General features: G+C 40.7%; 2 protein-coding genes across 2 annotated transcripts in view; one reads left to right on the plus strand and one right to left on the minus strand.

Moving 5' to 3' along the window:
* Positions 1-5,499, plus strand: part of abcf1 (ATP binding cassette subfamily F member 1) — a 26,659-nt gene extending 21,160 nt beyond the window's left edge. Inside the window, exons 16-20 of the mRNA XM_015397913.1 lie at positions 11-43; positions 2,219-2,387; positions 2,469-2,533; positions 3,991-4,063; positions 5,254-5,499. Of these exons, the coding sequence (XP_015253399.1) occupies positions 11-43; positions 2,219-2,387; positions 2,469-2,533; positions 3,991-4,063; positions 5,254-5,420 (507 nt within the window). The 3' untranslated portion in view covers positions 5,421-5,499. The remainder of the gene's footprint in view (positions 1-10; positions 44-2,218; positions 2,388-2,468; positions 2,534-3,990; positions 4,064-5,253) is intronic.
* mrps18b (mitochondrial ribosomal protein S18B) overlaps positions 5,340-12,803 on the minus strand; it is a 10,583-nt gene continuing 3,119 nt past the window's right edge. Inside the window, exons 3-7 of the mRNA XM_015397922.1 lie at positions 12,548-12,645; positions 12,390-12,458; positions 10,650-10,716; positions 10,496-10,555; positions 5,340-5,777 (exon numbers count right to left, since the gene is read on the minus strand). Of these exons, the coding sequence (XP_015253408.1) occupies positions 5,584-5,777; positions 10,496-10,555; positions 10,650-10,716; positions 12,390-12,458; positions 12,548-12,645 (488 nt within the window). The 3' untranslated portion in view covers positions 5,340-5,583. The remainder of the gene's footprint in view (positions 5,778-10,495; positions 10,556-10,649; positions 10,717-12,389; positions 12,459-12,547; positions 12,646-12,803) is intronic.

A 12,803-nucleotide genomic window follows, 5' to 3' on the forward strand; every position in this document is an offset into this window, starting at 1 on the left:
TTTTTTACAGATCAAGGGTGAGATGAGGAAGAATCATCGCTTGGTGAGTCACTGATTGAAATGGGGGGGGGGGTCTCAGTTAGGGATGCACCGATCCGATATTTTTATCGGTATTAGTCCAGATATAACGGGAAAAAAATAGATTGGTATCGGTGACATTGACTCAATATAGGGGCCGATCTATTCATTCTAACTCTATGCTATGCCCCGCCGTCATGCGGCAGCACAACAACATAACACGGCCATATTGTTTATGATGGAGCGAGCGAAAGGATCTGCGGTCTGAAGGTTTTTCACGCTCTCTCAGCCTACTAGCCCAATGGCTACATGTAATATTTGTGGGAGAAACGTTCAGAGGGGCGGTGTTAAATCTTTAAACTATAACACCACCAACTTAATTAAAAACACCTCCAGAAGTTTGATAAGAAGGAACAGGCTGAGATTATCAGACTCGGCAAACCAAAAGGAAGCAGCTAAGTTCTTTGGAAAGAAGTGACATTTTTCCATGTAACAGTATAGAGGCCAAAAGAAATCACAGAGATGATGCTTGATAATGACACTTTTTAAAAATGTGGATCAAGTCAGATTTTGTGCACAGTTGTTAAATAAATGAGTCATAACTTTTATATTTGGGTTGTTTCCTTTTTCTTTTTTTTAAGAATTGGAAGTCAAGATCCCAGTTTTTGTTTTTTTCACACAATAAAACCATTTTTTAGGTAATAAGTCAGTGCTGTTTTTGGCATCGGAATTGGCCAACATTAAACTTCAAATATCGGTATCGTATCGGAGGTGAAAAAAGTGGATCAGTGCATCCCTAGTCTCAGTAACATACCGACAGTGACACAAACACGGCGAGCAGAGTAATCCTAGTAACGAGAGCGTAGTGACAGACGGTCTGATCCACCATCTTCACCAGAGAAGGAAGGAATGAGGCCAGAACCCTGATCCAGTTTGATCTGCCGGGTCAGAGGTCCTGTCTACACTAGCAGCCATTAAAATGGCGCTTCCCACTCAAATGCCAGCCGAATGGCAGCCCACTCCCCTTTGACTGCCAGAAAAATTCCTCCAACTTCCAGCCACTGGCACTCTCCTGGGTGTGCATTTTTTATTTTTATTTTTTTACTCTGACTCCACCTTTCACTAAATTACAGGGTCTGACCAGGAGATGACGCTTCTCTTTAGATCTTAACCCTTTATAAGGGACTCAGTGAAAAGTCATAATTTAAATGTCTTTAACATATTTTTTACAGGGTTTTCTCAAAAAGGCAAATAAATGCTGCAGAGAATGTGTTCACTAAGTAACTGGATTTCCCACAGTCCATGAATGCAACATGGAACGGGACATGGCTCCCCATCAATCACGTTTCCCCGCCCACTCCCATCGGATTAAGGTCAAAATCTGAAAGTGTAAAAATAAAAATCCTGAAACTAAAAAAGGAAAGCAATTAAAAACTCAAAATATAAAATCTAAAACTGCAATAAAGAAAAGAAACAAAAAGAGGAAAAATTATAATTAAAATACTAAATTGAATAATGTGTATTTTCAAGTGAAGGGGAAGAATTTTTGCTTTTTTAGTTTCACAGATTAGAAGGTAAAAAGTTGACATTCAATATCACCTTATATTTTTCCTGTTTCAACTAAGATTTATAAATTTACAAACATTTTGACCCGTTTTTGACTCCATAAGAGCCTGTCTATACGCAGTCAGTGTGACATGGAAAAAAATGGGATCAGAGATTAAAAAGTCGTACGGAACGGTGTGTTCAGGCCTTAACGCTCAGGACGTGTAGCCGGCACAATAAGACATCTAATTTTACAGAAAAGGAGTAAACAGTCCTTTAAAGATCCGATGCAAAGTGTTTTAAAGCTAACATATTTTAAAAACAAACTAAATAAAGAAACACTGAAGGAAGCTGATATGTTGGAGCTTATTTCCACGCTGCAGTGTGATGTTTTTGGTCGCGGAACAGAGAGATTAAACAGTGAGTGGATGCTTCAGTTGTTGGTGCTAATCCACCAGAAGCTGCCGGTGGATTAGCACCAACAACCATAATTCAGCTGAGGAACAGCGATTGGCTAATTTTCTACCCCTCAGTAAACAAACATCCACAGCCTGCAGACTTAACCTGCATGTTTGATGCTGTAGGAAGAACAGGTTTACTCAAAGTAAGCTGTTATTTTAACCGCTGATGTCTTTGCTCCTTTCTCTACCGACAGAAAGTGGGCTTCTTTAATCAGCAGTACGCTGATCAGCTCAACATGGAGGAGACGGCGTCAGAGTATCTCATGAGGAAATTCAACCTTCCCTACCAGGACAGCAGGAAGTGTCTGGGACGTTTCGGCCTTGAGAGTCACGCACACACCATCCAGATCTCCAAACTTTCCGGTACGAATCTGAACGGCTGCCGTGCGTCGCTGCGTTTCAAAGGAGGCGTCTCTGATCTTATCTGGGTTTCACTCCTAACAGGTGGCCAGAAAGCCAGAGTGGTGTTCTCTGAGTTGGCCTGTCATCAACCAGATGTCCTTATCTTGGTAAGAGCCGCTTCCCGTCTCACTATCAGAGCGTCTTTGAGCTTTTTTCAGAACAGAGACAAGATGAAAGTGTTCACTCCTGAAATAACAGCATCCACAGTGGTTAGGCTGTTAGGCTGAATCTCACCCTGAAATCCCACATCCTGCTCCGCTCCAGAGCGCCTTCACAAAGCAAAGCCTACAGCCTCGGCGGTCCCTGTCCTTCAATATGAGATATGAAATAAATCCCCACCATCTTCCAGCATATGTTCCGTTTCTGTCCAAAGATTTTCTTTTTGTTGTGGATTTTTGTAACGGGGTTAACTAGAATCATACAAAACAGTTTTTTATGAACTGTTCTCTGCTCAGCATCTCTTCATTCACACCTGCAATAAGTTTGTTTTGACTGGAGTTGATTAAACTTTTAAACATCTTGGTATAAAATTTATATTTTGATGGAGATGAGAAATCTGCTTCCTGGTCTGTTGAAGTATCAATAGTTTGCATCCAATCAATTAAGTAAACGGTCTTAGTTTTTGGGAATATATAAGACTTATGCTGTAATTTCTAGGTACCGATCTGTTGTTAGAATATTTTAATTTAACAAACTGGATCTTCACGCCATTCTTTTTCCTGTTTGGTGCGATTGGAATTGTGGATCTTTAGCTGGCCGGACTGGAATGGAGCTAAAAATAGCTTGGCTCCGTATTTTGACGGTGAAGGACGGAGAACACGGACATGGAGGGTGACATGCGCAGGACTAGCGGTGGATGTTGAATAGTTCTTATTGATTAACATGACAGACGAGTACTCCGCACGACGTACGTGAGCAGGGCGGAGCGGAGTATGTGGCATCTGGGGGTCACTGACTGGATGCGTCTCCATCCAAATGTGATGCAAACTTTTAAAAAGTCAGAAAAAGGAAAAAATCTAAATATGAATTTGATGCGTTTCCGTCCGTTGGCGCAATTGGAGGAGGCGATGCAAAGCATGTCGTCACACGATAACGTACAAATGGACTGTAGTAAACAGAAAGTAGCCAGTTTCCCTGTTTTGATGTTTCTTATAAGTTTTAAATGTTTTCCATCCATTTTGAATGCAGCTGACACAATAAGTATTTAAATTTAATGATTAAATTTTTTTCTGAACACGGCATACCGTAGCCCTTCATGTTATGGAAAGAAGAGAAAGCTCAGCGTTTTAGAAAAATGGCAGCTTATCAATAACTTGAGTCGAACAGTAAATTAAATCAACTTTTGCTAAATTCATTAATTGATAGGTTGCATCTGTAACTGGAAGCAGGAAGATAAAGCAGCCTCAGCGCTTTGGTCTGAAAGCTCCTGTTTTAAAGGAGAGGTGATTGGTATACAGCCTCAGGCTGTCCCAGCAGCTGTTTCCACATCTGGATTTCCTGCTCATCAGGAAGCAGATGTAAACGACGTCTAAAGGTTTAACTGTGTTTTTTTGTCGTTGTTTAGGATGAGCCCACGAACAATTTGGACATCGAGTCAATAGATGCCTTATCGGAGGCCATTAATGAATACAAAGGAGGTGAGTAGTTGATACGGGGGGGAGGGTTTTAAATTGAATCAACAGAATAAAAAAAAAAACCTTCCTCACTTGAACGCCTCAGCCTTGGACACAAGCCACGCCCACTGGGCTCCTCAAACTATTATTAAAGGTATAGTGGAGGACGTTCTTCTTCCAGGTGGATCATCTCAATCAGTGGTTTTAATAACTGTCAATCATTCAGGTGATATGTTTAGTAAAGTTAATACTGCCACCTGCTGGATTGAAGCTGCAGTGCAGTTTTAATTGGTCCTTTCAGTGATTTGAACAGCAGGTGACAGATTCCCCTTAGAGTAACACAGGGTGGATCTCTGTGGAAACGGAGCTAATGAGGCTTAGAGGACCTTGGAGATGTAAAAAAAGAAGAATCATCTTCCCATCAGGGAGGCAGTCACATTTCTGTGATTCCAGGTCTGTCTTTAGGCCTTTTAAGGTTAAACTTTTCATCTGACCGGTGTTAAAATCTGTGATCAAAGCTATCCTGAACTATTGCTCCATTATCTAATCCTGTTAAAATAACTTTAGAGTCACAAACTGTAGCTTCCAAGTTTGAAGACGTTTCTCTTCCATCCAGGAAGCTTTAATTTTAAATGTCAGAAATAGAGTTTAGTTCCAGGTTTTATCCAGCAGCCCAACAAAGCCTGGTTTATGTTTAAAAAACATGCAAATAGAAACAGATGAACGGGTCCCCCCCTTTGGAATGGGGGTCGTTTGGCTTCACTGTTAGCCTGCAATTTCCCATACCTGTCTATGTCTCTGAAAGGGGGTCGTTAAAGGGAATTGTTGGCCTGGCTGAATAGGTGAGGTCCTCTGTTCCCCTGTAAAGGGGTTTGGGTTGTGATGATAGCGGGAAGGAATCAACTCCATCGCTGCATTAAAGGTTTTTGAAAGCTGATGCAGCAATTGAGTTGTTTCATGGGAACAGAAGACCCCGCCTATTCAGCCAGGAAGCATTTAAACATGCTTCTGAATATTTATTACATGTTAGACAAACCAACAGACACGGTAAAACTAAAGTTATTCCAGAGTTTTGGACTAAAATCTACAAAAGAACCAAAGTGAAGGTTTAAACAGAACCGGACCTTAAGGTGTAACATGGACCCTGAAAGCAGGGCGGCGTTTTAGCACAAACGGGAGCCTTCAGCTCTGACTCTCTGCCTCTCTCTGAGCAGCGGTGATCATCGTGAGCCACGACGCGCGGCTCATCACGGAGACCCAGTGCCAGCTGTGGGTGGTGGAGGACCAGACGGTGAACCAGATCGAGGGAGACTTTGAAGACTACAAGAGGGAGGTGTTGGAGGCTCTGGGAGAAACTATGGTCAACAAGGTCAACCCGTGATCGGACCCCATCATCACAACAGCTGGAGAATCAGTCATTCCTCCTCTTTAAACCCAACGCTGATGCTTAATAAACACTTCCTCAGACGTCCTTTGGTTGGTTTTTATTGAACAGTTTTTAAATATTCAGGCAGGCTGATCATTGCAGAGCTTCTTTGATGATCCTAGCCTTTTAAATAAGCTTTGTACGTCTTCTTGACTTGTTCCACTTTCTTTTCATTGGGCGTTATTTCTCCGTACCACTTATACCAGGGCTCGCTGGAGAGCGGCGGCGGCGGTGTGAGCCCAACGGCATCATGGGAGTTGGAGTAGTCCTCTCCTGAAAAATCCACATGTGGAATCTGAAAAGGAAGCAAACCTGAAAGGAGAAATGTTTCATCAGTCCAAACACTGACTTTTAGTGACGCTGCAGTTAAAAGTTAAAATCCAGGAGTCGTATTTATTAAACTTCATAGAATTAGTCCTAAGAGTCTGAAAACAATTGGATTAAAAGCTGGACTTTTATCAGATGTAGGAAAACATCTTCAGCGTGACTCTGATTGTGTTACGACAGAACCTGGTGCCGCTGTAGGTACCAGATCTGATTGGGGCCCCGCCCCTCCTTATGACATCATACGGCAACTCCACTTGAACAAACTGTGTTACCCCCATTTCTTAAGGCTCAAATATCTTAACCCCTAGAACCCGACGGACCCACCGGTGGGTCCAGCTGCTACGTGACCTCGTAGTTTTAATAAACCCCCAGTATTGATGTAAAAAACACATTTGGCACAGTTTGGTGACATTTATGGATAAATGTGCCAAAATGGCCTCTCCGCCTAAGAAATTTCTCACTAATACCATTCTAAAATAAATATGATTCATCTGATTGAGTCCAAATTTGGTATATTTTTACACAACATTTAGATTTAAAAGTCTGTACTACTTTTTTGCGCTATAAATAATATTTTGGTAGTGCTTTGCAATGTTTATTTCAAAGAAAATTTTGGCGAGGTTCAAAAAATACTAAATATTTTGTCCCTAATATTTCAGGCAGGGTCAAAGCTACAATGGTGCTGACACCAGAAAACCATTCTATGACATCTTACCTTTACAGAGGTACCAAAAGTTTCTTCTTAAATCTAATAGCTGTGAGGCTATAAGTTATTTACTTTTGTGTGTTTTTGTCAGGCAGAAATTTATTTATACCCCCTGAGGGTGTAAGAGGTTAAAATCTCAACATGTTATCCCCTATATTTACTATTATTTTACATTTCATTGATGATCTAAAGTGGCTGAAAGTAGAAAACAATCATTGTTGGTCTTCCAGGGGTGTCAAACTGGTTCCAGAAAGCACCGTCTGGCTGCAGGTTTTCTTTCCCACCAAGCAATCGACACCAGACTCCTGTCACCTCATCAGCTGAGTGCAATCTGAATATGATGACTTGAGGAGATGACTGGAGTCTGACGCTATTGCTTGGTTGGAAAGAAACCCTGCAGCCACACGGTGCTTTCTGGAACCGGTTTGAGACGCCTGGAAAGGACTGCCTTCTACATAAGTCTAAACTTATTCTTTTTATTAAGATCTGAGGGCAAAGGAGGACAAATGGGACATCCTAAAAAATGACTTTCTTAGAGATTTTAGACAAATAAAACCGTTGCTGACACAAATTTAAAAGTAATGTAGCTTAATGTGGCTAACTGAGCGAGCTAAAAGAGGCTAACCTGTTAGCCACAGCGCTAACCAGCACTTTATATCATGGTCTAACAGTTACTGTTCACCATAAACAGATTCATTAGAGACGCTAACGCTGCAGATGCTCCTGACTCTGAACACAGACGCTACATGTTATTATTGTTGTCTGGGCAACCACCATGTGGCAACGTTCAGCCAATCATGTAGCGTAACGTGACTGGCATGCATAGCGCCCCCTAGCAGATCTGCTACCTACACTGTAAATTGACTTCTAGATGATGTGACATCATCAGCCGTTTACTGATGGCCCAGTATCTCCAGAGCTACTGATTAAAATCTGTTGAACCTACTGAAAACACCTACATAAAAAAAATGTAATTAATATTGTTCTTATTTAATTCAGTTTATATATGAAGCAACAATTGACAGGATGAATCATCTCAGGGATCTTTGAACAGATAATACTGGTTAGAACCAGGTGATTGCATCCAGTCATGGGGTGCGTTTGATTTCAGAGACTGCGTCCTCCAAGGACCCGGTCTGTCTGGATCCTTGGAGGTCTGTGAAAATAAGACGACTGGCTGAATTCAAACAGGTCCAGCCTTCTGCAGCTTTCACCGCCCGTACGCTCTGTCGCCTAGCAACCGTGAGAGTTGACACACAAAGCAGGAAAAGAATGTCACCGAACTTCCCACTGCTTTTTATTTTTATTTAATATTTTCAAGGAGCTTCAGCAGCAGCAGCACTATCAGATTTATATTCCCACTGCAGAGATATTAGAATCTGTCATTAAATGTCAGTCAAACACATTAACAGATAAAACCTTTCAATAAATCTAACATTCCCGCCACATGAATTGGAACTCAGTGATTGACTTTCAGGTCACGCTCCTCCTGGATGAGCCTGCAGTAACGGACCTTGGCTTGGATTTTGTCCCTCACTCTGAGCATGCATGCAGCGACAGTAGAGAGAAACTTTTTCCCCAGACATGTTGCTGTACCCCACCAGAGGAAACTGAAAACACTCGTATGTTATACAGCAGGAGGAATGGACACGTTTATCCTTTGAACATTACCTTTGGAAATGGAGCAATCTCAGCTTTTTTTTCATGCAGGACTAATAAAAATAAAATAAAATGGCTAACAGGCGTTCATTTTGATTAAGTTAATGCATTAGACGGTGAGTTATTTATGTCTCCATACATTTGTAACATGCAGCAACAACTTTGTAATCTAATGTGCCCAATTTATTAAAGCCTGTCCTCAGGATGATCCCATGGCCGCACTCAAGTGATTCATTTTGACATCATCTCTATTCTGACTGATGTTATCAGATGTTATTCTGTGACAAACGCAGTTCCTACTCCACTTCCTGTTAGAGCATTGGAATGCTTTTTCCCCTCATTAAACCTAACTGAGCCGTTTAGAGCAGAATTTCTTACCATCGTCTCTGGCTTTGTTGATGGCTTCGTTAAGCTTCTTCTGTTGCTTCATACAAACACCTGAGGAAAGAAGACAGGAAACAAAAATAAAAAACAGGAAATGTTTCATTAGTTGCTAAGCTTCATGCCTTCATAGATCCAGAGCTGGGCTTACCGGTCAGAGTGGGGTCATACACCATTCCAGTGTGGGGACTGATAAACTGCTGGAGTAACTTCACGTTCTGCAAGCAACGAGACCAGAGGTTATTACGCTTCCCAAAAAGAGCGGTCCGACCTGCAAATGTTTCCTCCCAGAGCGCAGCCGCCCTTAAAGCAAACCTAACTGCCTCCACAGGAGCCGCAGCAGAGCTGGAAAACTTTGGGTTTTATATCCAAGTCTTCAGATGGCAAACAACGATTTAGACAAGAAGAATAAAACCTGAACAGGTTTAGGGGCCGATTCTGAAAATAATGTTTGTACATCTTAAACTATCAGCAGATTCTGATGGATGAATGGCAGCATTTGTTTTTTTATTCACACATTTGTATTTTCATAAGAGTAGAAGTCATTTGGAAGCAGGACTCCCTAACAGCTAACAGGAAGGAGCCTGTGGACACCGGGAAAAGTACCAATGCGCGGGAAAAAAGAGACGAGAAAATGAAATATGGCAAATTAGCTACATTTACAGGAACCATAAACCTAAAACAAATACAAGGAATGCTTTCACAGAATAGATATGGACATATGAATTTAGGAGTTTTTGTAAAGTTTTAGATAATTCCAACGCTTTGATCGCATCATCAGGATTATTCCTCATCTGTGGTTCCCTCCTAGTGACTCTCAGTCTGGTGTTTTTTTTTTTATCAGTTGCTCACTCCTGGTATCATGATTATGCAGAAGGTGAATAAGCTCCGACAACCTGCTAATGTTCTTGTTGACTGTTGGTGCATCGTGCATCCAGTCTGAGATGGATCCAGCATCACGGATGCGTCTGGATCGCTGCGCGTATCGTTTCAAAGAAATCGCATGACTGATGATGCAGGAGCTGTTTCACAACTGACTGACAAACTAAACTGTGTTTATAAGCGGATCTGTCAGCAACAAAAAATCTCAGATATTTGCTTTTTATTCTTAAATCAATGAGATATGAAGCAGCCTGAAGCAGAAAGGTTTCAGCCGAGTGGGACCATTTTGATCTCATGTTTTAATTTTCTCATATAGCCGGTTCCTTTCGGTTATCAAATTATCTGAAATCAAATGGACTTAGTTTGCTGTTCTTACTGTTTTTATTATAAATAAATAAATCCTAGTCCACAAACATCCTTATTCACATGTTCAATTAAATTTTCCTGTTATATCTTCACATTTATGGATTGCATTTAAAAATATCAAACATATTTTCTATTTAAACAAAGATATGAAATAAAACAGCAAACAATGGACTGAATCATATTAGAGGTCATCAAATCATTGTTTAGTCTGTCAAACTCACTGCCTGCAGTGATTTCAAACGTCCAGCAGGTGTCAGTATTCAGCTCAGTGTGTCATCAGCTCATCTGCGCAACTTTTACAAAAAGAAATTATGTTTTTCCCTCCATAAATATAATTAGCATATTAAACATCGAAAAAAAAAAAAAAAACGTTAATGTTTTTCCTGAGAAAATAAATAGATTAAAATCCCGTTTTATGATGCATCCATGCCAGAAATGGGATCCTATGCTATTTCCCGGAGCTAACTTATTTAGCTTTGGATTTAAACATATAGTGAAGATAATAAGTATGTGAACACCCTGCTAATTTGCAGGTGCTTTTAGAAATCATGGAGGGGTCTGAGACCGTGGATAAAGTCAGACTTCAGTATCTGCATCACTTTTAGTTTCTGAAAAGCTAGAAAACCTTCAGAGCTTCACTTACCTGATGGTGGATAATGATGTNCCCCTCATTAAACCTAACTGAGCCGTTTAGAGCAGAATTTCTTACCATCGTCTCTGGCTTTGTTGATGGCTTCGTTAAGCTTCTTCTGTTGCTTCATACAAACACCTGAGGAAAGAAGACAGGAAACAAAAATAAAAAACAGGAAATGTTTCATTAGTTGCTAAGCTTCATGCCTTCATAGATCCAGAGCTGGGCTTACCGGTCAGAGTGGGGTCATACACCATTCCAGTGTGGGGACTGATAAACTGCTGGAGTAACTTCACGTTCTGCAAGCAACGAGACCAGAGGTTATTACGCTTCCCAAAAAGAGCGGTCCGACCTGCAAATGTTTCCTCCCAGAGCGCAGCCGCCCTTAAAGCAAACCTAACTGCCTCCACAGGAGCCGCAGCAGAGCTGGAAAACTTTGGGTTTTATATCCAAGTCTTCAGATGGCAAACAACGATTTAGACAAGAAGAATAAAACCTGAACAGGTTTAGGGGCCGATTCTGAAAATAATGTTTGTACATCTTAAACTATCAGCAGATTCTGATGGATGAATGGCAGCATTTGTTTTTTTATTCACACATTTGTATTTTCATAAGAGTAGAAGTCATTTGGAAGCAGGACTCCCTAACAGCTAACAGGAAGGAGCCTGTGGACACCGGGAAAAGTACCAATGCGCGGGAAAAAAGAGACGAGAAAATGAAATATGGCAAATTAGCTACATTTACAGGAACCATAAACCTAAAACAAATACAAGGAATGCTTTCACAGAATAGATATGGACATATGAATTTAGGAGTTTTTGTAAAGTTTTAGATAATTCCAACGCTTTGATCGCATCATCAGGATTATTCCTCATCTGTGGTTCCCTCCTAGTGACTCTCAGTCTGGTGTTTTTTTTTTTATCAGTTGCTCACTCCTGGTATCATGATTATGCAGAAGGTGAATAAGCTCCGACAACCTGCTAATGTTCTTGTTGACTGTTGGTGCATCGTGCATCCAGTCTGAGATGGATCCAGCATCACGGATGCGTCTGGATCGCTGCGCGTATCGTTTCAAAGAAATCGCATGACTGATGATGCAGGAGCTGTTTCACAACTGACTGACAAACTAAACTGTGTTTATAAGCGGATCTGTCAGCAACAAAAAATCTCAGATATTTGCTTTTTATTCTTAAATCAATGAGATATGAAGCAGCCTGAAGCAGAAAGGTTTCAGCCGAGTGGGACCATTTTGATCTCATGTTTTAATTTTCTCATATAGCCTTCCTTTCGGTTATCAAATTATCTGAATTCAGATGGACTCTTAGTTTGCTGTTCTTACTGTAATTATTTTAAATAAATAAATCCTAGTCCACAAACATCCTTATTCACATGTTCAGTTAAATTTTCCTGTTATATCTTCACATTTATGGATTGCATTTAAAAATATCAAACATATTTTCTATTTAAACAAAGATATGAAATAAAACAGCAAACAATGGACTGAATCATATTAGAGGTCATCAAATCATTGTTTAGTCTGTCAAACACACTGCCTGCAGTGATTTGAAACGTCCAGCAGGTGTCAGTATTCAGCTCAGTGTGTCATCAGCTCATCTGCGCAACTTTTACAAAAAGAAATTATGTTTTTCCCTCCATAAATATAATTAGCATATTAAACATCGAAAAAAAAAAAAAAAACGTTAATGTTTTTCCTGAGAAAATAAATAGATTAAAATCCCGTTTTATGATGCATCCATGCCAGAAATGGGATCCTATGCTACTTCCAGGAGCTAACTTATTTAGCTTTGGATTTAAACATATAGTGAAGATAATAAGTATGTGAACACCCTGCTAATTTGCAGGTGCTTTTAGAAATCATGGAGGGGTCTGAGACCGTGGATAAAGTCAGACTTCAGTATCTGCATCACTTTTAGTTTCTGAAAAGCTAGAAAACCTTCAGAGCTTCACTTACCTGATGGTGGATAATGATGTTAGGGTCTCTACAAATTGGACAGGGGTGCCCGCATATCTTGTCTCCTCTCTAAAGAAAGAAAAACACCAACAATGTTGTGTTTCTTTTGAACAGCAGAGCCCAGAGAGGTTATTTCTGTTGTGGGGGTAAAACCTTACAATGCAGGTCCTCCGTGTCTTCTGGGGGGGGATGCCTCCTTTATGGTTCCGCCTGTAACCCGTCCACACCGCCCTGCTCCCATAGCGCTCTGCATATTCTGTCAGACACAAGGAGGCACGCTGCAGCCCACAGTTCCAGAATTAGACAATAAAGGCATCCTCGTCTATGGGGAGCCGTTGGTCAAGATCAGCAGTTAATAAAATATTTCAGGGTATTAAGCGTTTTTAAAGGAAAAGTCCGCTCATATTCAGAATT

The sequence above is a fragment of the Cyprinodon variegatus genome, unplaced genomic scaffold (assembly GCF_000732505.1).
Source record: "Cyprinodon variegatus isolate N-32 unplaced genomic scaffold, C_variegatus-1.0 Scaffold897, whole genome shotgun sequence".
Taxonomy (NCBI): domain Eukaryota; kingdom Metazoa; phylum Chordata; class Actinopteri; order Cyprinodontiformes; family Cyprinodontidae; genus Cyprinodon; species Cyprinodon variegatus.